The sequence below is a fragment of the Pundamilia nyererei genome, unplaced genomic scaffold (genome assembly GCF_000239375.1).
Source record: "Pundamilia nyererei isolate P.nyererei 1_Seehausen unplaced genomic scaffold, PunNye1.0 scaffold00084, whole genome shotgun sequence".
Taxonomy (NCBI): Eukaryota; Metazoa; Chordata; class Actinopteri; order Cichliformes; family Cichlidae; genus Pundamilia; species Pundamilia nyererei.
This window is the reverse complement of record NW_005187485.1, coordinates 377,022-400,814: the sequence shown is the minus strand read 5'-3', so window position 1 is coordinate 400,814 and position 23,793 is coordinate 377,022. Positions and strand designations below refer to the sequence as shown.

Below are 23,793 nucleotides of genomic sequence, written 5' to 3'. Positions count from 1 at the left end.
ACGTATAGGTGCATTTTATGTATATTCTGAAATGTCATTGAAGATTTTATTTTCTATTCAATTAAAAAAAAATCTGTACTTTTCTTAAACAAATGGCATAAACGTCTTTGGTTAGCCTCTCTGTTTAAAGGACTCATCAATGACTGCTATTTCTATGTATAATTTCATAACTCATATACTAAAACAAAAACTTTCACAAAGTGCACTTGGAAGCCCACTCTGCTTTTTACAAACAGAGGCAGGCAGAGAGTGTGGCCGAGCATGTGAGTGCCACTGAATAATTTATTGGCAGGTTTTGGTTTCAGGGCTCCGAGTGGCAACAGCAGCATGTGCTGGCAGGTAAGAGGAGGACCCTTGGAAAGACACTGACTTCAGATATAAAGGCCAAATTGCTGTGATGCAAGGAGCATAAATGTGTTGAGACTGCACCAGAAGCATCTGTGTGGCTCCCTCCGAGACCTCTGAGGGAAACAGGGGGGCTGTGAGGTGAGTTTGCGCACACAGGGAATACAATCCGCTTACACTTTTGCGTTTACACATTTGCACTCTTGCTGTGTCTTTAGACGGCCATGCACTTACTGACAATGATTGCGATGCCCAGGAAGAACAGCACCACTGCAAAAACCAGCCCACCAATTCTCAGAGATTCATAATCTGAAATAACAAAAAACAAAAAAACTAAAAACACTTTGTAGTGTTTGCAGATTTACATGATGTAACGTTTGAAGTCTTCAGTCTGGAAGCAAGGCGTGAGACAAACAGCAGAGAGCGAGAGAACATCAAAAGAAGAAAGGTCTGTTTAATATAGGTATATTTTAATTATACCTGACATCATTTTGAGTATTGTTAATTAGTAATTATCTGTATTTATTTGTATATAGTACATGTACATTCATTTCATGGTTTAGTAAAATGTGTTAAAATCTTTAGTAATAAATATCAACTGAAAAAACATTTTGATCACAAGTTTATTTTGTTGTTAAAAAGAACAAAAACACTTATTACGGTACATTGTACATGTATTCAAACTGCTATGGATTTAAATAGTTATTACCTGTTACTCTAATGCAATTAAAGTCATAAAAAATAATGCAACTATAGTCAAACAGTATCCCATGCCAACATCATCACTTTGAACTTCAGATAAATCTATTAACCTAGAAGCAGAGGTTTTAATGGCACTTTAATGGCACTTTCTCTTGTTGCCAATACGAAATATGATTCGTACAAGTGTAGTGTGTAACTTCTAAGGCTTTTTCTCAATTTTTGACTATTTCATTAAAAACTTTGATCATTCTTAATTTCATGGCAGCAACGCATCTAAAAAAAAAAAAGGTTGGGTTCCACAGAAACCTTCTCTTGGCCAAACCGTTATGTGATCAAATCGAATTTTCAATTCTTTTTGGAAAACATGGATGCCATGCCCGCTGGCTAAAGAGGACAGGTATGAAACATCTGGATTGGTATCATTGCTCAGTTCGAAAGCTTGAATCTCTGATTCTATTACACTCATTGTAAAAGAGCCTGTCACAAAATGAGAAATACAGTCAACAAGTCCCAGGACTGTTTAGCTGCTAGAATCCCATGTCAACAACATTCCTCTCCCAAAGGTCCGGCAACTGGTCTGCTCGATTCCCAGATGTTTCCCTGCTGTTGAAAGAAGAGGGGATGCTGCACGTTGGTAACATCATGTCCCCGTCCCAACTTTTTTTGAGACGTGTTGCTGCCTTCAAATTCAAAATGAGTAAATAAAATTTTATTTGAATTTGCAAATCAGTAGATTCCATTTTTATTTACATTTCACACACTGTCACAACTTTTTTTTGTTGTTGCAAATTTAGGGTTGTGTATACAAATGATTGTGGTACTTTTGCATTACAGTGCACTCATTCTCCACCAATATCTTCCCTGAGACAGCTCTGTTATTGCATCCGGTAAACAACAGATCACTGCTCTTAGGAAAGCCTATTCCTGTAGTGTAGCATTTTGATTATTTTAGTGCTGTGCCCAAGTGTATTTTAACAGGAAACACTTTGGTGGACCTTAAGTAAGTGAAGCAAATAGAAACACATGGAGGAAAAAGCGAGTTGGACAAAAACAAACAAAAAACTTTCCCCAGTGAAAATGATGCGTTTTGATCACCGTTTTAGTGGTAATTGTGTGGAATAGTACACTGTGGGCATGAGACAACTACCAAATAATCCCCTACCCTCGAGAACAAAACACAATAAAAGTGCATATAAAATGCAGATGTTCAGTCATTCTCTACACTCTGTTCCTTTGGGTCGACTAAAAAGCCGTGACAGTGCTCGGTATTTACATTGGATTTACTCCAGAAGCTTGGCCTTAGGGTGGAAGTTTTCCATCACTTTTGGAGAAAAAACAAGTGAAAAATGTAAACTCATCTCAACCTCCCAGATGTTTCCTGTGTGGAGGGTCGATCATTAAAAGCCCAAGTTCATCTGCTCAGCCCTCACCGTATTGAAAATCCCTGTCGTAGTCTGGAAGAAGAAAGCAAAAAAGAGGAAACAAATGAGAAGCAGATTTACGCACTGACACGCTTCAGCGAGTACTCACAATATGACAGCAGTTCTAGAGCATTATTAACCACTATGAGCCTAGTACCAGTTTACAGTAAATGCTCTACAGCGAGTACTTAGATTAAGCTAATTTGACTTTCTAAAAAAAAACAAACCCCACAATACCCACCTTTGTCATCATCAGCTGCAGAAACTGTGAGAGAGAAAGCAAAGAACATTGACCTCTATTAAGAAATTCAGCAGGTTACATAAGTGCATGTCAGCAAATGAGAGGCTGTTGTTGGACAAAACTGGGTTGAGCAAACATCTGAAACAGCGCCTATTAATGAAGGTCTTCATTTTGTAGCTGGCTCCTTAATTAAAACAAAACAGAACAAAACACGCACGCATGGACATTGTTCTCATGGGAACAGCGTGTTAACACTGTTAAGACCCAACTTCAAATCAATAAAATCAGGATTAGAGGGGTTCCAGTTATTGGCAGGAGGACCAGTTTCTATTTAAATCTCAAACATCACAAGAAATGTAGAGGATAAAATGCTCGCTAGCCCAGATATTTAAAAAAAAAATCCTGGAAAATAATAACTGTGCTTCTTCTACCCCAGTATTTTTATTTCATCGCCCTGTTTCAATCCGTGCTCTGTCACTAATGCGGGGAACTTCAGATCGGTCTGTTCTAACACCATCTCTGCCTCCATGTGGAGAAAAAAAAGTTGGCTGCAGACTTTCAGATCTACACTGTTCATTATAAGAAAGGAGAAAGCAGGCACTGTTTATGTGAGCGTCAATGGTCCGAGTGAGAACAGTGTAATTTTGGAGGAGCACAAGAGAACGCTACATAAATACTTGTGTTAGGCAACATTTTGCATAATTAATGCGCTATTTTTAACAGTTATCATTAACAATATTCGACCATAATAGCCGATGCTGAAAGCACTGACATGATAAGGCAAGCGGAGAGTTATTAAAGAGTAAAAGCTTTCTGTTCTAAAGTTTAAGCTTAGAGACTTTTCTGACACTTGCTGAAAGAATCACATGAACTGCTACAAATAAGATTGATGCGGTTGAAACCCTGAACTCAGTAATATGTTATCTGTTCTACTGCATCCTGGCTGCTGGAGAGGAAGGGTGAAAGTCACACAGTTAACGCTGACCTTGTTCTTGGGCAGTAAATCCTAATATTATTCTTTTTCCTCACCAAAGCAGAAACACATTCTATCATACCGATGCCGACAACTCTTCCAAAATAAGGTCTAACCCAAGAGTCGGACATAAAAGTCAAAGAAGATCTGCTTAAGATCAAGCACAGCCGATGGCATGCGGGGTGCACGGATAAACAACTCTGAGACCAGAGCTTGCATTAACAATGGAAAACTTGGCAGCAGTCTGAATAACTGATTTATTCAAACTGCTGTATAAGGAAACATTTACACTAGTCTGACACGGCCTTTTCTCTGTGTACAACACCGGGGTGAAAGATTTAAGCTGATTTTTGTTTAAGCATGCAAATTATGTTAGACATTATAAACATCTGACCATGTTAAAGTGCCATACAATTATGCATGCAACATTAAACAGAAGCAAATCGAACGTTCATGCTTCATCAGTGACCACTCACGCAAACTTACCAAACACCTCCCTTCCAAATGCTGATCCTATTATACAGACACATCAGCTCATTTAGCATGGAAGGACTTAAAGCAAAAGCAAGGGAAAGGGGAAGCAACTGAAGAAGGTCATGCTTGTTTTAAAGGGGGGGAAAGCACGTAATTCTGCTGAAGGTCTCGTGAAAAGAATACCCACCAAGCGCAGGAGCCAGCCAGGAACTGAATGCCACCAGTGTCACAAGATCCATTGTACCTGTTTGGAAAAGTCAAACAAGATTGGGCTGTGTCAGGATGTGAAATCACAATAACAGGAAACAATAAATGTCTTAACCCGATTGTACACAGTTGTAAACCCCCCCCCCCAAAAAAAGACAACGGACAAACGCAATTCAACTGGATTAATAACACACAGTTTTACTTTTCGTGTCTTTATTCAAGACGCCAACTGATCCCTCACAGTGCAGGCTGAAAAAAAGTAACTCAAACAACTTTCTTTATTAGCAACAACCTCAATCAGATGCTAGCCTGGAGAAGGAGAGGTATGCACTGGAGAAAACAGGAAGAAATAACACATTTGTGTGAATGAAAGACAGACAAGTGGGATAAACAAATAATACCATTTTAAGCTACAGACAGTGGACAAGAGAGGTGAAGAAGAGAGTGCAGGCAAGTACTGATTTGGTGATATTATTAGACAAAGGATGTTAAAGATGGAGCTGCCAGGCAGGAGAAAAAGACAAAGTCCAAAGAGAATCTTTATGGGTGTAGTGAAGGTCATGCATAGGGTTGGTTGATAAAAGTGGATCCTAAGGACAGGGTAATATGGAGGCAAGGTAATCCGCTGTGGCGACCCCAAAGTGAGTAGCGGAAAGATGAAAAAGAAGAGCCTCAATCAGATGTTACCGGTAGCTGCTTATGAGATCGGGCAACAATCAAGAGGAATCTCGCAACGTTTTAGGAAGATTTTTGAAGCATTTTCCAGCTGGGGCACCTCTTTAATGAGTTTTCTAAAATTCTAAGAGTTGTCTTGATCAAGGCATAATTTACACATCTACATATTAGAAGAACAAATTCTACAACCCTCATTTCAGATCTCATCTCCTTAACAAGAACGTCTGATTCCAAGACGATTTGGGAGAACTGATTACAGCAGATGCTTTTACCAGCCTGGACTTTTAGCGAATGTTTTTGTGTTCAATTAAGGCAAGTGAAAGATAACTTTTTGTGTTTCCAAAACATGCTCCAAGTTCACAGATGGTGTTTTTGTAGAACTATAGAAGCAGCCTGCTTACAACTTTGTGTGGTTATGAAGAAGCTTAATTTAATCTGAATGACATCTTTCTTCATGAATATCTGACATCCTCTAGTCTAAAATAAATCAGCTGCTCACACTGTTCTGCTAACGGAGAATCAGCCACTTTCGATGAAGTTCAGAACTGTTTTCACAATAGTCTATGGTTAAACTGAACTGAGTTTCACGTGGAAAATCATTGACACCATGCCTGGTAGGGAGACAATGCTCTTTCTCAGCTAGATGCCACATAACAGGCTCATGAATGTTTTCTGTATGGGAGTCTTAATACATAGCGCCTTAAATCTGGGTAAGCGAAGAGGGTCTATTTCAAGCGCAGCCCCTCAGAATATGGAGCTCAGCAGTGGAGGGGTACCAGGCAAGCCTGGTGTTGAGTTGCACTTGATATTTGGTCAGTGGATTTGGACTGGTTTTGCTGGGTCATCTACTTTACAAGTGGAGCAAAACCTTGGGGGAAGCATTACGGTCTATATATTACCTAGTACACTGGGATTCTCTTACACCCATATGTGTAAGGTTATGTTTTAGGTTATGATCTCACCAGATCCCACCCTTCATGATTGGAAATGGGCTGAAGGTCCATTCAAGACAGTATATGAGGTGAAATTTTGTTTGCTTCACAGCCCTAATTACCAAGAAAAAAATACCAAAACAGGACAACAAAAAATGCAATGCAGGTACGCAAAGCTTAGCTCTGCAGTCATAGAAAATCTAAGCCATGAAATAACATCTTTTGCAATGCAAAGATCAAAGCCTATGTTAGCAGAGCCAATGGCTCTCTCCCTGGCCCAAAGCACTGATGGGGATTCATGCATGACTAGAGTGGGGGTGTGAACACGAGCCTGGAGCCTGGAGTGGAGAGAAATGAACACTTCAACCCTGGGAGCAGGATTAACAACAAAGGCCTGCCAATCAGGTTTAATCAAACAAATACAGGGTGAGTTATTCGAACAAGTGCCAATCCAATAATCTTGTTTGTTAGCCTTCTGAGTGATGGAGAGGAATATAATGGGGAGACAGGAAAGAAGCCCGTAGAGCAACACGTAAAATGAATTATAATGGGTTATAATAAAGTGGGATTAACACAGACTGTTTGCGATTAGGAATAGGAGCTTGTGTTTTACATTTCACTTGCATAAACCCGTTACGGGGTATATTTAGACTCCAAACAGACTGCATCACCATACTTCCAAGGAACAACACTTGAGGTTTTTTCCTTTCGTAGTTTATTCTGTGAGGTATAGTCTGAAAAACTATGATATTCTGACATCTGTGCGAGTTCTCAACAATTGAAGCCATTCAGATTGTTACAGATTAAGTGACATTTCACAAGTTGTTGGCCACAAACTCACGGCTCAGCGCAAAAACGAGCCCCCAGTGAACTTGGCACGTAGAAGTTAGAGCAAATTTATGAGCAGGGAAAAAAGGCTTTCATAGTGCACAGAAGCATTGCAGGTATATGCAAAGAACGCGTAGGCGTGAGAGAAGCATGAGCGATGGCTTATCTAATTAGACGGTCACATGGTGGACGCAGGCGTTTAGTTGGGGGTGGTGGTGGAAACAACGTTGGAGAAACCAAGTAGAAAGACGATATCTTTCTAAGAACATATCTACCAATCAAACGCTGCTGACACAGGGTCCTGTTTATATGCGTGCAGAATCTATTTAATATATTTGTACCTGCTTTAATATGAAAGTCGTGTTCAAGGAAACGCATTAATTTCAGCAGAGCACAAGTCAAAGTGAACTTACCGTATATCCGCCTCCTTGAAACTAATGTGAGTTGAGACTTTTCGCTCAGTGAGCTAAACTTTACTTGGAGGGGAGGAAAAAAAGTTTCCCTACGTTAAACACGCACAAAAAATAAATAAATAAAATGCATGCAAAACCTTCTATTATGCCTTGATTAAAAATGAAGCCGTCTGGGTTGCATTCTGTGTGGATCGTTCACCATTCCCGCCTGGACCAAGTCGGTTTCTCCTTGGTCTTGCCTCAGGAATGAAAGGGGGAGGGGGAGGCGGGGTGCCACTGAAGTTACTCCCAAAAATTACCCAGGACTGCCCCGCTCACAAGTAAACAACGCAGGCAGAGCTGGACTGCAGCGCTACTGTGAGAGGACATCATCATCATCATCATTATTATTCCCACGCTCTTTGTTGCCAGCGCCTCTTGTCAACATGTATTCCATAATGAACTATTAATCACGCTCATTTCTCCCCACTGGCAAATAATAGCCATAAACTGCACGGAACACAGTGAACTCTTTGTTCTGTGCTGCAATTTCCAGGCTTCAAAGAGAGGCTCGGTGCAATTAAGCAAATAAACACTAGATGGCCAGGACAGACTGTCACTGTTGCAGTTTTCTCTCAGCTACATGAAAACTTTGTTCGCGAGGTGTTTTTCCAAGTCAGAGTGCCAGCTTTCTGTCCCCTGACAGCAAAGCCTGGCCGGGGTGGAGGAAGGGCCCCCCTCCCTACTCTAAGGACCTTTAGTACATATAGGTTTCTTATAATGGCATTAGGTTAGCATTACTTCTATTACATGTGCAAAATGTCATGTTTTTCCAGTTTAAATTGATACAGGTAGAGCTTCTCTAGAGGAAACACGCGAAGAATCACAAACAAGCCACATACTGCAGAGAAAATATCTTTATTTAGTGGTCAGAACAATGTGTTTTTTTTTAATAACAGACACATATTAAAAAGTATTGCAAGACAGGCAAGACAGGCAAGACATAACGGGAAAGGAGATGGAATAATTTTCTCCCCCACTAGATGGAGATATTGGTCAAGAATGAGCTCCATGCCTCTTTCGCCCCTTTCTTTCCCTCTTTTTTCTAAACCCTGGGTAAACAATAGAAGGCACAATCACCAGGAAGCAACTTAAACTATTCCATGAATCAAGACGAGGTGCTGAAGCAGGTTGAGTAAATCTGTGAACAAGCGAGATTCTTCATCCTGTTTAAGAGGGGAAGAAACATGGACGTGAGCCACGGTGCAGCTGTTTCATTCATGAGCAAGCATCAGTTAATATCTGAACTTTATATTTTATTACCTGTTAACCAGATGCTTTTGTCGGCACAGGACCAGCATCTCTACAGGCCACTGCAATGAAAACAAAAGGGAAAATGAACTTATAAGGAGACTGGAGCAAAGGAAAGTCGTGTCCACTCGGGCACAGCGGAAATTACGTGTGATGACTTTGTACATGAAATTTGTGTTTTAAAAGAACTGAGGATTAGCACTTGTTCTTATTAGAGTTATTTTCTTGTGTTCTCTATGGACTTGTTGAAAAAAAAAGCCAAATAAACGACAACTCTGAATAACTCAAGTCAAGGGAGGAAAGAGACGGACAAAACTCTGCTCTCCAAAGAGGTGACTTAAGGCTAGGACACAAAACTAAACATGAGGGCTCAAATTAATATTGCACCCAGATGAGTCTTAAGTGTCCTTGGATGACAAGCAGTGATTGGATTGCAAGCTTGGTAGCTTTTGATGGCCATGCCTGTCAGCCTTACCTGCTTTTTAATCAGTAATTACCACAGGGGATTCTCTGGCATTTCTTAATTAAATTGGACCAAATGCAATTAAAAACCACACTCTCATTCCCTTAAAAGGGCTCTGTGGAGTCCTTGTTTAGTTCTTGCTGTTAAGAGAATAAGCGGTTGAATGGTCATAGCACCTTCCCATCTCTCGCTGATCTGTACTTGATTATTTCAGTGGTCAAATTAAGTTTGCAGTTTGCATAATACGGGGAAAGATAGCATTTAAGATTAAAAAAATAAACCCTCTAACATGGAGCCAAATAATTAAAAGTTAATATCTGGAGCTCTGGATCACTATGAGAGTAAGTAGTGAAGCGAAGGCTGATCCTGTCATAGCACTAAGTGTAGTACTATATCTTCCCCTTTAACCCCCATATATTTATACACAGGAAATGCTGCAATGTGTCTTTAAAGTACTCACCATCTGGAAAAGTCCCCAGCGCTCCAGGAGCCGACAACTACAGACACATCAGTTGTGATTTTTCCATCTGCTGTCGTCATGTCATCTTTGGAGTCGTTATTGTAGTTACCACAGGCGCCGCACATTTTACCAGACAGGCTACTGTGAATAATGACGGTGACCTCCTGAGAAATAGAGTAAGTGACCCGCACAGCGGACGCCCTCTCGATGATCAAAGCCCTCTCTGAGATTTGGACAGAGAGTGTGCTTGTCACTTTGCTGGGAAGAGACACTTTCCTGCCATTTACCTGAATGACACAGATAATGGAACATAACTGTTATTATTATGGTATAAAATGTCTATTATTATCTAATATAGTATAAAACTGAGCTCAAACCAATCACATTCAATTGTTGCATAAAAATGTTCTCACCCAGGTCACGTGTTCGCTGTTCACTGCCACGATGGTATCGCTGAAGAACACATACACACTGGCAACAGTGGGAGCTGCCCCCTTGTTGCAGACCCTAACGTCCACGACCACACGGAACCACAGCTCAGCGCTCTCGTCACACAGAGACGCCACTTGGAAAGCGCCCTGTGCTCCTATCGCGCCTGACATACCATCAAAGGAGCTTAGCTGGCCATCACGACTGACGACGCATTGGCCCTGCTTCAGGTGGCAACCCCTGACCCCGTCTCTGATATCGCAAACTTCCCCACTGGCACAGGACAGCTTTTCACACTTTACCATACCAGAGGCCTGGCACACACACTTTGACTTGCAGTCGTTGTCCACCAATTCTTGGCCCACCTGGGAAGAAGATGTTAAAAACTCATCATACAGAACTTGTCATAGCTCTATTCAGGTGTTAATTCAGTGACCAGAATATAGGGCTAGTCAGTTTTTACCATCAGATATCTGCCGTTGTACATACACCCACAGTCTTCCAGGACAACACACTGGACACCATTGAAAACGAAGCCATCATCACACTGGCATCCTTCAAAACAGCCCGGAAAACAACCAAACGGGGTAACAAAACTGGCACATGTCCCACTACAGGTGTCGGCACACAGCTCATAGTGACTGTGTGGAGGGCAGGATGCAGCTAGAAGAGAAAACAAGGGCAAAAAATTTGTGCCTGAAATACAGAGCACAGATGAATACATGAGCTAATCTTCAGCTAGAGACTGCTGTGTGTTACTTACGGCAGAAAGAGTTGCTCCTCCACTGCTGGATTTGAACTCCTGCACTCTGGCAGGCCAAAGCGTAAGCCTGCACACTGTTACACAGAGTGTCTTTGTTGCCCCCCACAGCACAAACATCAAACACACAATCCGACAGATATACTGCTGGGTCAATGACACTGTGGCAGGCTTTGAAAGGCCCATTAGGCGCACTGATGATGCCGCAGGAGTCGGATTTTCCATACAGGACAGCTTTGGCCTGCTCACATTCTGGGCACTGTCCTCCACAGCCTCCACATATATACCCAGGTAGGTCCACCGTCCATGCCATCCCAAATTCATCAACGTTTTTGGCTTGTTTGCCACCAGGAAGAATGAAATCATCACCACCGTTCTTGTTGTAGTTTCCACAAAGACCACACATCTTTCCCTGGTATGTAGAGGGAACAATCACCTCAACATAATACACAGTGTCATAGAGGACTGTCAGTCCAAAGGCTGTTCGAACAATTATGTTTCGACCTTCCTGGGTTATTTTGAGACGCCCATTCTCCAGGGATAGCGGAAGGTTTAGTAGTTCATCATCCACCTTAAAGATCGAGACAAAAAAAAAAAAAAAAAAGAAGAAGATCGAGACAAAAAATCATTTTTGGGGAAAAAAATGAGAAAAAATACAAGACATATCTACATAAGTATGTTTGATCAAGATAACAAACTCACAAAGACTTTCCAAGGCATTTTCTGCTGGATGTAAATGGCATAACCATAGACTGACACTGCCACTGACTTCGTCACAGCCACCTTTCCATTTCCAAACTTCTCATTCCCCTGAGTGACGGTGAACGGCGTCAGCTGACCTTTGTCATCATCACAAACCTTGGCCAGTACATAGACACAGGTACCCTGGAAATCAAACCTACGTCCATCAAAGGAAATGTAATGAGGATCACCGGAAGCTACACATTTGCCTTCCCCCTCTGGATAGCAGCCTTTCACTCCATTTACAAGCTTACAGATTTCTCCTGGACGGCACTTGGCCTTTTGACAAGACACAGCTCCATTGTCCCCACAAGTGCATTCCTCTGCGCACTTGTCTTCAGAATAGAAGACGTCTCCTTTTTGGTAGTACTGACCATCATAAGAGCACCCGCAGTCCTTCACAGGCACGCAGGTATCCCCGCTCAGGAGGTAGCCTTCGTCACACTCACAGCCTTCTGAACAATACCTGTGGCAGCTGGTAACGGGGGTTAAGCTTGCGCAGGTGGCTGGGCAACCCGTGGCACACAGGCTGTAATGGCTGTTAGCAGGACAAGCCATAGCTGTGGGATGGAATGAGAAGATGGGAAAGGAAAGAAGGTAAAAGGTAAAAGATATTTTGAAACAAGAGACTTAATAAAACAGGCCAAAAAAAAAAAAAAAATTCAAACTCACGACAGAAGCTTTCTGCTCTCCAGGAGTAGATGGTGACTCCAATGCTCTGACATGCAGAGGCATACACTTCCACAGCATCGCACACTGATCCATGGTGCCCTTGATATTGGCAAACGTCAAAAACACAGTCCTCCATGTAAGGAGCTGGGTCCACACGGCTATGGCAATCTTTAAAGGGCCCTGCCTTGTCTGCAATAATGCCACAGTACTTGTTGGCTTCATACACTTTCTTCTGGGAGTCTGAACAGGCTTGGCACCACGGCCCTTGGCAGACTGATGAGCAGCCTGGTACAATGGCCACCTGCCAGCTGTCCCCCAGCTGTCTTTCATTAGACGTGGTGTTGCCGTTGGGCATTGTCAGGTCATCCTGAGCTTTGTCATTGTAGTTACCACACAGGCCGCAGACTGCACCCTGGTAGGTGCTGGGCAGAGTAACGGTCACTGTGCTCTGCCAGTCAAAGGTCACCGTGATACCAGCAGCTGTCTCCACTACAGCTTTCCAGCCGCTGAGGGACACCATCAGCTCGTTATTGTAATTCAGTGGCAACAAAACAAGCTGCCCGTCGAGCTGAAAAGCAGAAAACGAGGGAAGGAGAAGGGAATATTTTTAGGAGCTTATAAATTTAATAATTTTGTGGCCCTTGCTAATCCACTCTAATGTGCAGTTAAATCTTGATTTAATTAAGTCTGCCAGGATCAAAATTTTAATATGCAATTAAAGACATATGCAGAAGAGCATGAGGGATGTCAGAATTAGTACAATGACAAAAGGCATTATCATCCAACGATTTGAGGCTCAGAGTATCTCTTCTGTTTTTTATTTTCAATAAAGCGACTACATGCTGTGCCCTATTTCCTTTTCTCCTCTAATAGCTGCACAAAATGCATTAGGCATTCAATATTTTATTACATCGCCTATATGCTTCACATTATCTACATCATCACTTACCAAGACTTTGTAAGGGTATTCTCTGCTTATGGTGAGAGTGATGCCATATATGGAAAATTTGACGGTGCTTGTGTAGGACACGGCCTTGCTTCCCCGGTGGTCATTCTGCACAGTCACCTTGAACGGCACCAGCCCAGGCTGCTGAGAGCAAAGCCCTGCCAGCTGATATACACACGTGCCTTGGAAATTATACCTGCGGCCATCAAAAGTGCGGTAGTGCGGGTCACCTGAGGCCGAGCAAGTGGCGTAACTAATGGGTCGGCAGGCGCGCTCTCCATCCACTACAGTACACTGCTCTTTGGCAGAGCAGGAAGCCTCACGGCATGCCACAATGCCCAGGGTCATATCACACTCGCACAGGCGATGGCAAGCTTCATCATCCCAGAACTGCTGTCCTGGTTTGTAGTAGCGACCCTGATATGAGCAACCACATGTTTTTGTAGGTACACAGACGCCGGCGCTGAGGACGTAACCCTCGTCACACACACAGGTCTCCACACAGGTCCCGCTGCAGACCTGCTTTTCTCCAGTTAATGGGCAGGATGGCTGACACGGGCTGGCGCAGTCTTCGTAGTGGCTGTTGCGCGGACAGTTCATCGCTGGTTATGAATTAAATAGAGACAATCAGAAAATAAGAACTACATATTTGATTTGAATCATTAGACGAAGAGTTTTTCAAATACTTACGACAGCCAAATTTTGTTCTCCAGTTCTTGATTATTATTCCTTCGTCACGACACTTATCACTGTAGGAGGCCAGAGCCTGGCACAGCATCTTTTTGTCCCCCTTGTTGTAACACATGTCATACACACAGTTGTTCATGAAGGCCTGGGGGTCCACCTTTTCATGACACTTCTGGAACACGCCGTTGGTCTTGTCCGCAAGAGCCCCACAGAACGCCTCGGTTTTATAGAGCTTAACATCGTCGTTGTCACAGGTAGGGCAGTTTTTCTCACATGTGTCCCAGCAAGGATGTTCCTTGTCCTGTTCAGGTGCTAGCCAGCTCTTGCCCCACTCAATGACTGAGGAAACTGGTTTGCCTGCTGGATTTAGCATTTCATCAAGAACATTAGCGTTGAAGTTGCCGCACAAACCACAGACCAAGCCAAAGTAGCTGCTGGGAAGCTTAATGACAAGGTACCAGTTCCAGTCATAGGAGACAACCAGACCAAAATCTGTCTCCACCTGTGCAGTGTTCCCTCTTTGTAACACTGAGACTTTACCATCACCCAAAAGTACAGGAAGATTCAGCAGCTCCCCGTCCACCTTTAAACAAAATGCACCAGAACAATGGATACACACATATATATATGTACTGTACACAAGCAAATGTCAAAAGTAAGCAGGCAAGAAACTGAAACTCACCATGACTTGACCAACTTGGTTCTTCTGGATGGTGATCTGGTAATCGTACACAAACACATCTACATTTCTGACGTAGGAAACTGCTGTGTTGCCTCTGTTGTCATTCCTCTCAGTGATCAAAAATGGAACTAGACCATCCAGTTCGCCGCACGTCTTAGAGATGACGTACTTGCAGGTCCCCTGGAAGTCATAGTTGTACCCATCAAATGTGTGGTAGTGAGGGTCGCCCCAGGCCCAGCAGGTGCCTGTGTATTTTGGGATGCACGTAGCCTCGCCCTTCTCAACTCGGCATGTCTCCTGTGCCCGACACTTGAGATCTTTGCAGGGATCTGCAATGGATAAATAAAGAATAATTTTCAAATAGCTGTTTAATTGAACCCTAATTATTCAAGTTACTGTATTTTTTTCATTTACCAGTAAAGATTTATCAAATGGGTAAATACAAAATACAGTGTTTGTGTCTTGCCTGTGTTGTAACATGCCCTGATTCCGTTCTTGACCATGCATTTGGTGTCTTGAGGACAGGAGTGCTTTTCACAGATGAGGCCTTTTCCTGGATTACATGTGCACTTTCTGTTACAGTCTTCCTCATACACAACATCACCAGGCTGGTGACACAGAACAAGGTTCGTTAAACATGGAAAAAAAAATACTCATTAGAAACTAGTGAGAAAACATTATTTTATGCCTAATCAGCAATTTAAACACTAAAAATTTAAGAGCAAATCAAAAACCATAAATCAAACATCGAAATGTCCACCACTCTAGAGAAAAAGCATTATTTCTATATCAGTATTTGTTAAAGCCACTTTGACACACAGAAAAACTATATTATTGTAATTCCTCAGTCATACCTTATAAGTTTTTCCATTCTCATAGCATCCACACTCAATCTCTTTAACACAAGTCTGTCCATTGAATAAGAAGCCAGCATCACAGTCACAGCCTTCTGTGCAGTTGGAGGGGCACTGAACAATCTCTGTGAGGCCAGCACAGGAGGCGGAGCAGGCTTCAGCACACACTTCGTAGTGACTGTTGATCGGGCATTTCATGGCTGAAATAAAGTATCACAAGAAAAGAGAAATTATTTTAGAGATGAAGCCAAAATAGTATTAAAAGGGTATAATAAAGATGAATTTGTGAACTTCACGACTTACGACAGAAGGAAGGCGTTCTCCAGTTTTTGACATCGGCTCCTACAGCGTGACAGTTAAAGGCGTAGGCTGCTACGCTGTCACAAAGCACCTTTCCATCACCATTGGAAGCACACAAATCAAACACACAGTCAGCAAAATATGGCTGAGGGTCCAAGATGCTATGGCAAACTGCAAAAGGCCCGTTGGGATTGGTCATTATACCACAGTAGGCGGACTTTGAAAACACTGCCTTGAGAGCTGGGTCACATTCAGGACAAGAATTCCCTTCGCAGCCATTTTCACACACAACATTGGGAATGGTGACCTTCCATGACTTTCCAAACTCATTCACGTTATTGGTAAGCCTACGATTGGGCATCTCGAAGTCATCGTTTCTGTCCCCGTTGTAGTTGCCGCACAGGCCACAGACCTTACCACGATAATTGCCAGGTACTGTGACTGTCACTTGATAGACCAGATCATAAGTGACAAGGAGCCCAAAATTGGTTGCAATAACGTAACGATTGCCTTCTTGATAAACTAGAATGGCTCCATCATTTAGTTTCATAGGAAGGTAGCTCAACACGCCATTTACCTAAAAGAAAGACATCTGTGTTAGTGCAAGAAATAACTCCACATCAACATTTGTATCTACATAAAATAAGTAATTACAAACTTCTTTAAAGCAGGCCAACTACTCACCAGGACTCCAAACATATTGTTCCTCATGATGAGAGTGAAGCCGTAGACCTCCACGGCAACCAGCTTGGTTACAGACACCACCTTTCTGTTCTTAACCCTGTCCCACTGCTCATTTTCTACCTGAACGGAAAAGTCCACCAAGTGGGTACCTTCCAGTCCACAACTCTTGGACAGTGTATAAGTGCAGGTCCCCTGGAAATCAAATTTTTTACCATCAAAAGTGAGGTAATGGGGGTCACCAGCAGCTTGGCATACACCCTTGCCAACAGGGTGGCATTTTTGGACACCATCTTCTATTTTACACTTCTCATTAGGGCCACATGTGAACTTCTTGCACTCAACCTAGGAAACAAACAAACAAACAAACAAAAAAAAATCCAACCAGGTCAGTAAAAAGCTTCATCTAAATGATTAATCTTTACTTTTCCCTCCTCTAGTTTCCTTTACCTCTCCTCCTTTTTTGCAATTGCACTCCTCCTCACATTGCCCATTGGGATAAAACACTTCTCCAGTTCGGTAGTAGCGGTTATTGTAAACGCAGCCGCACTCCGATAAGGGAACACATGCATCTCCGCTAAGGATGTAACCATCATCACAGGAACAGCCCTCCGCACACTGAGCTTGACAGCCTTTAGGAGGAGTCAGACTTTGGCAAGTCGCAGGACAGGCGATTGCACAAATTTCATAGTGGGTGTTGGTGGGACATTGCATCGCTGTATACAAGGGACATAAAAGAGCCAATTCAATTTAGAGCACAGAAGCAGGCAGCCATTAGAAAAGGTACATAAAACCAGAGGGAAAAGAAGAAAAATTCACTGAAGTGTGTAACATAAAAAACAAGACAAACACTGTTTATTCTACCTTTTCCTTTTTTCCAATTCATGAAAAATATACTTATTAATTAATTATTTTTCAATGGAAATTATTTATAAAATGAAAGCATTTCTCACCACAGAAGTGAACCGTTCTCCAGTTGTACACATTGGCCCCTGCAGCCTGACAGGCAGATGTGTATGCTGTAATAGCCTTACACAGCACGTCCTTCCTGCCCTTATATAAGCATACATCATAAACACAGTCTTCAAAAAAGCTAGCTGGATCAACCTTGGCGTGGCAGTCGCGGAATGGTCCTTTTGCATCTTTTACCACACCACAGAAATCATCTTTTTCATACTGAACTTTCTGATTAATGTCGCAGTCAGGACAGACCCCTTTACAGCCTTCGACACAACCCGGGATCTCAGCCACTCGCCAGCTGGTACCGAAATCTACTGGCGAAACGGGTGTTTTACCATTTTTCGGGATCAGGTCATCCTCAGGTTTGCCGTTGTAGTTGCCACAGAGGCCACAAACGGCACCCATGTAGTTGCTTGGCAGTGTTACAAACACGGCACTGTCCCAGTTAAAGGAAACTTTCAGGCCAAAATCAGTTGTGACGACTGCATACCAGCCACTCTTGTAGACAGATATCTTTCCCTCCTCCAGGGTGATAGGCAGATTGACCAGCTCGTTATTCACCTGAAGCCAAATGAAACATTCAGTTTGGTGAAAATAGGACCACAATTCACAGAATTAACATTGTCATATTAAACACTAGGTACTTCTTACCATAAGCTGGCCTTTGTGTGTCTTAGTAATGATAATGCTGAAGGAGTACACCTTGATCTCTACTAACCCGGTGTAGGCGACCACCTTGCTGCCCCGGTGATCATTCTGCACTAGGATTTCAAATGGCACTAACTCTGGGTCCTTGGAACAGAGTGCAACAAGCTGGTAGACACATGTGCCCTGGAAGTTAAATTTCTTCTTGTCAAAGGTCATATAATGGGGATCACCAGTGGCCTGGCAGGTGCTGAAAGACAATGCTTGGCACTTTCTTATGCCATCAACCACTTTGCACTCCTCCCCGGTCCTGCAGCCCTTTTCCTCGCACTGAACCTGTCTGCTTCCAGCTACACATTTACACCATTGCTTGCAGCCTTGGTCAGCCCAGAACGCCTCTCCGGGAGGAATATATCGACCCTCATAGGTACAGCCACACTGAGTAGCAGGAACACACTTATCTCCGCTTAAAACAAAGCCTGCTTTACAGGTACAGGTCTCCACACAAGGGCGTTTGCATTTGGAGGAAGCATTTGGGTCCGAACATGTGTCAGGACAGGCGCTGCCACAGAGCTCATATTGGCTGTTTGCTGGACATTTGGCAGCTTTAGTGAGAAAAAAAAGAATAATGTAATTAGTAATTCTAACAGTTAATGAAAAATAAATGTCGCTTAATTAAATTATTAACTTAGTTAACATTACTCACGACATTGTGCCTTCTTCCTCCACTCTTGAACCTGGACCCCAGCAATCTGACAAGCTTCAGCATAAGCCTCCACTGCACTGCAGAGGAAATGTCGCAGACCACCTCCCATGCATAAATCATATTTACAGTCCTCTATGTATGGTAGTGGGTCAATGATTTTATGACATTTGCTAAATAGGTCAAGTGCAATGATGCCACAAAACAAGTCACTCTCCCATGTTTTCATCAGGCTGCTTTCACAGTTATCCAACCCATCTGTACAGCCATCTCTGCACTGAGCTTCCCCAAGCCCTGGCACCTTCCAGCTCCTACCAAAGGCCAGAGCTCCACCTGCCTGTGCGCCAGAGGGTGTGGTGAAGTCGTCACTGGGATTTCCATTGAAGTTACCGCACAGTCCACAAGTCTTACTAGCATAACTGCTGCACAAAGTGACCACAAGCCGTTGTTCCCAATCATAACGGACTGTCAGACCAAAATCGGTCTCAATGAGCACAGAGCTTCCGCTCTTATGCATTCTCAGTTTGTCATTATTCAAGGTTACTGGCAAACTCCACAGAATATTGTCAATCTGCCCAAATGAAAGATGAAAAGAATTATTTACTACACTGCATTTTGATAAATATTATTTTGAAATAATAAATAATAATAAATAACAATAATAAATAATTAAAGACAAGAAGGCTTACCCTCACACGCCCAGTCTCGGACCGAACTACTGTGATGGTAACATCAAACACCTTCACTGTGACCATGGCAACATATGATACCTTGAGATTTCCTCTGTGCTCATTCTGGGCGAGGATCTCAAATGCAGGGAGACTATCACCCTTGTCACAGTTTTTAGAAATGACATATGTGCAGGTACCCATGAAGTTAAAGTGTCGTCCATCAAAAGTACGGTAGTGAGGATCTCCCACTGCCCAGCATGTTCCAGGATTTTTTTTTACTGGAACACAGGAGGGACGGCCATCCTTCATCTCACACATCTCATTGACCCTGCAGGTGATGCTGCTGCAGGACAGAGATGCACTTCCTGTTAAAAAAAACCAAAACAATAATTACTCACATCAGTCTGCTTAATAAATGTGAAATATTACTGGTGAAGGAGTGGGGGGAATGCTAAACATCAATACTGTGTGCTGCTTACCTGGCTGCACGCACTGTCCTAGGGACCCATAACCGTTCATCTGACTGAATCCTATACTGTAGAGAGCAAAAGGCGAACCTGAGCTGGACAGGGTGTGTTTGTTGTTGGTAGGGCTTTGGTTGTAGGATATTTCTGCCCAAGAGAACTCTGATCCTTCAATCTTTTTCCACTGCACATCACGAGGCAGCTCTGTATTATCCCAACGGAGTGTTGCTGCTGCACTGGTTTGTGCTACAACTAAAGCTTTGTTTTCAAACCCAGCTAGAGCCTCAAATGAGTAGGAAAAGCAGAAACGGTCCGTGGATATTACATTCGTCAAGAAAGGGTCGTAGTACAGTAACCAGCTATGTTCCACACCATTGAAGAGCAATAGGACCTGGATGCCATGATCAGCCTGAATGGACAGTGCGTCAGGATTGTGGTACTGGATCTCTATTGTCTGCCCTGTGCTCAAACTCAAATCATCTTTACGTTGGCCATTTTGGACAGTGACACTTGTGTTCTGGGAGGCCTGAAGGTAGACACTATCAAAATTCTTCTGGAAACTCAGGGGAGGCATGACGAAGCTTGTTCCCCAGCTGCTTACTGGCAGTAGATGCTCATAAACATGGTTGCATTTTGCGAATCTCCAGGTACAAGTGTGACCACTGAAAACGGCAACAGGGTGTTTGGAGGAAACTCTGGTGCCTGAAAGTTCATATGAACTCTGAAGCTGGACACTCTCATATGGCTTGAGGTTTAATACCATTTTGCTGTTTTGATCGTAGACACGGTTCTCAAACTTGATTGCCCCTTGTGGGAAGATCTCAACTTCTTGGGCCTCTTTTCCATTTGTCACAGAGAACTCTTTAAAGGTTGCATAGGGGGTTCCAGGAGGTGTAAAGATGAAATATTCTGTACCCCATTCACTGACCGGATAGATCACAGATGTATCTGCTGTGTACAGCTTGTAGTTGAAGGAGGTTACAGTCACATCTGCGGAGGCTTCAATACGCACTGTATTGGAAGACTTCGTGCTACCATACATTTCAACGCCATCGGGGAGACTGATGGTAACCACCTCTCCAGCATTTAAAGTTTTTTCTTGCTTGAAGCTTAAGGGAGGTACTTGCACTGTCACTTTAGTATTTGCCTGAATAGCAGTGATGTGGAGTTGATATTGGGGAGTGTCATAGTGCTGAAGATAATTCTGTAGGAAGGAAAGGGCAAACTCCCTCCCTGCCCATCCAGCGCTAGATGGACCTGGGAGAAGGTGAGAGAGCAGGAAAACAGCAAAAAAACACAGAGTAAGAGCTTTTCACATTCTCAGAAATGAAAAAGGCAGGCATCATCTTGTGCATGATGAAAATATGTCATGAAAGCGTCAGGAAATTAATGAGACAGTTTTTGCCAAAGCAGTCAAAGGATTCTCAGGCTGGCAATACAAAAACACGGCTTGAGAGTTCTTGGATAGCATACACATTACAAAGAAACAATATGACACCAAAGAGAGAGCGGCTGAAAAATGCCTCCATTTCAAAGTTACAAAGGCTGGGATGAATGCTACTCTATAATGAATGGATAGCTTCTTTCCTTGATAACAATTGTCAGAGATTTAGACGAAGGAATAGTCACTTGACTGCTTCTCTGGAGCACTCAATAAGTCACTTGCGCAGACAATATAATTGCATAATGGAAATATTATCAATATCTGCGCTTTTGCTGTGAAAAGACCACATTCTGGGCTCAGTCAGGGCCTGGGGGATTTAGATTACACTCCTGTTTCATCCATTCAGTTTTAATAGTGCCAACTCAATAGCAGCTAAAGGTAAATGCTATTTCCAACAAAAGCAAATTTCAATTTAGATGGCTATCCTTTATGTGCCGCACTCTCAAATTCTTTACCTGTTTAACATTCTGCCTCATTCACACAAACACCTAGTGTGGTTACACAACAATGCTTTCAAATCATGAGACTGGAATCTTGGATAAATTGCTTCAAATTGAGCAAAACAAAAACCCCAAAAAACCCCAAAAAACAAATTGAGCAGTTTCATTCTGCAAGGTTTGTGTGGTTTGTATCCTGAGATTCTTAGTTTTCATCCATTTTTACGAGGTAATAAATTTAAGGTGACTGGAATTAACACACAAAAAGAATATATAAGAATATATATATAGTTTTCTATGAACAATTGAGTGAATTGATTCTTTGCAAGAACTGAACTGATTTCCTGCTTTTATAGTAATATTTGAGCTGGCACAATGGACTTCTTTGAGAAGTAGAAAATTAATCAAGCATTCAACCACTAAAAATAATTTTTCTGTTCAGGAAAACAACTAAACTATAATTAGTAACTGTAATTTGGCATCATAGTAAAAAACAACAACATTTTTTTCAGCTGTTTTATAAGCATTTGAAAATTCATGGACAACAACAACAACAACAACAACAACTATATTTTAGAATTAAAAATATAATTGAAATCTACGTGGACACACATCTCGAATTGAGTTGAAGAAAAGAACAAATATATCCAAGCAAAATGAAGAATGACCAAATATACTTACAGCTGAGTAAAGCTGCCAAAGCGCAAAGTATCAACAGGGCTCCCATGGCTGAAGGAAAGAAATTCTTGTTTTAATTGCTGAAAGTTTTCTGAGTTATATTATTTAACCGGCCTGAAGCTTAAAGAGCCCAATGCTTACCTGCTTAGAGCAATGCTTGGGATGATAGGTCTTTCACCTCGATCTTTTTATAGCCTAATGGGCAAAAGCAACAACCAATAAAAAAACACGAAATGTCCACAACTCTATCAAAACAATACCCTTCCTCTAAAACAAATTTAGGCAGAACTTGGTTGACTTGCTGTTTGTTAATATGGGTGTAACGTCTAATACAAACTATAGGCCCATGTATGGAATGAATCATTTATATTTTACTGTGTGAGCGCACTTTGGTATGTTTTTAATGGTCTCTGATAAACTTTTATTAAAAAAGAAAGAAAGAAAGAAAAAAAAGTATGTTTTTTTTAAGTAACTCTTGTTCTCATTTTCTCTTACATAAATAATAAAACATAAAGCTTGAACCCATTTTACAAGTTTTCATCAAAATAAAATCTAGTGACACTCAATATCTAAACACTGAGAGATATAGGCTAATTTTATTATCAGCTGATATCCAGTTGTATATTCTGGTGTAACCAAACAATATAATCTGTTTTAGATTAGGAAAGGCACGAACCTGATAAGGCCAAAATCACTGCTTACCTTCAAAGTTACTCAGATCTCTTGATAATAGAACAACTTTGAACAATACAAAAGTACAGACAGTGTTTATATACTATTTTTTATTTTATTTTAATGTTGATTTCTGATGTTACAGTTGCTTTCTTATTTTTTACTCAGTTTATGTCTATAACAATGATCATAATCATCATCACAATGGCCAGAACATAAAGTGCAGTAACTGGCAATGATTCTTTCACATTGCTGTGGAGGAACCTTGTCCCACTGCTATCTGCTAAACTGTTGAAATCCAGCCATATGGGAGCATTTTCAAGCATTAACTGACAAAGCATTGTGATGGGATTTGAGTCCGGACTTTGACTGGGCCACTCCAAAACCTACATTTTATGTTTTTCAGAAGTGGACTGGCTTTTGTTTCAGATCAATGTCCTGCTGCATAGCCCAAGGGTGCTTCAAGGCACTAAATAAAGACTGGACACTACTTCAGGATTTTCTCATAGACTACAGAGTTCATAGTTCCATCAATTACGACAAAGCACCCAGATCCTGAAGAAGCAAAGTAGCCCCAGAACATCCATATTACTAACACAGTTTTTATGAATTGCTGTGTTAGTTTTCCATCAGATATAACAGGACTTAAACCTTCTGAAAAGTTCAGTGTTTGTCTCATCAATCCACAGAATATTGTTCTAAAAGTCTTGTGGATCATCAAGATCACTGGAGTCTCAAAGCCTTATAAATGGCCTTGCAACCCTTGATACATGTCAGTGACTTTGTTTTGTTTTTTCAGTTCATAGGATAATGTGTCCCTTTTTGAGCTCTTTTAACCTACTTCACTTTGTCAAACAGGCTCTATTTAAACGATTTATTGATTTCACATATCTGGCAGTAATAGGTGTGGCTAGTGAAAATTTTACAATTACTTTTTCGCACA

General features: G+C 41.9%; 2 protein-coding genes across 5 annotated transcripts in view; both read right to left on the bottom strand.

The window, feature by feature from the left end:
- Positions 1-7,555, bottom strand: part of LOC102203363 (FXYD domain-containing ion transport regulator 6-like) — a 9,258-nt gene extending 1,703 nt beyond the window's left edge. Inside the window, exons 1-6 of one of the 4 annotated variants that reach the window (XM_005738406.2) lie at positions 7,212-7,542; positions 4,344-4,400; positions 4,169-4,195; positions 2,710-2,733; positions 2,478-2,501; positions 580-654 (exon numbers count right to left, since the gene is read on the bottom strand). In XM_005738406.2, coding sequence (XP_005738463.1) covers positions 580-654; positions 2,478-2,501; positions 2,710-2,733; positions 4,169-4,195; positions 4,344-4,395 — 202 coding nt within the window. In that variant the 5' untranslated portion in view covers positions 4,396-4,400; positions 7,212-7,542. Of the gene's footprint in view, positions 1-579; positions 655-954; positions 1,728-2,477; positions 2,502-2,709; positions 2,734-4,168; positions 4,196-4,343; positions 4,401-7,211 lie in introns of those variants that run through there. The other 3 variants (XM_013912262.1, XM_005738407.2, XM_013912263.1) reach the window with 3 other exon arrangements.
- A 548-nt stretch (positions 7,556-8,103) lies between these two features.
- fcgbp (Fc gamma binding protein) lies at positions 8,104-22,349 on the bottom strand. The gene is made up of 23 exons (XM_005738405.1): positions 22,320-22,349; positions 22,182-22,229; positions 19,635-20,876; positions 19,174-19,520; positions 18,488-19,055; positions 17,788-18,386; positions 17,130-17,697; positions 16,627-16,892; positions 16,180-16,521; positions 15,499-16,072; positions 15,196-15,395; positions 14,808-14,949; positions 14,342-14,670; positions 13,663-14,242; positions 12,976-13,574; positions 12,027-12,594; positions 11,316-11,914; positions 10,617-11,184; positions 10,317-10,516; positions 9,838-10,218; positions 9,425-9,711; positions 8,514-8,563; positions 8,104-8,416 (listed from the first exon to the last, which is right to left on the bottom strand). The coding sequence occupies exons 2-22, from the start codon at positions 22,225-22,227 to the stop codon at positions 8,554-8,556; spliced, it is 9,015 nt and encodes a 3,004-aa protein (XP_005738462.1). The 5' UTR covers positions 22,228-22,229; positions 22,320-22,349; the 3' UTR covers positions 8,104-8,416; positions 8,514-8,553.
- Between the last annotated feature and the right edge of the window lie 1,444 nt (positions 22,350-23,793).

What these genes read in the sequence shown, in the direction of transcription:
- fcgbp (XM_005738405.1), bottom strand. Translation starts at nt 22,227, where the DNA reads ATGGGAGCCCTGTTGATACTTTGCGCTTTGGCAGCTTTACTCAGCT. An exon ending in ATTGCAAAAAAGGAGGAGAG is followed by an intron (nt 16,522 to 16,626) that starts GTAAAGGAAACT and finishes TTTGTTTCCTAG; the next exon opens with GTTGAGTGCAAGAAGTTCAC. An exon ending in GAGAACAAAATTTGGCTGTC is followed by an intron (nt 13,575 to 13,662) that starts GTAAGTATTTGA and finishes ATTCATAACCAG; the next exon opens with CGATGAACTGTCCGCGCAAC.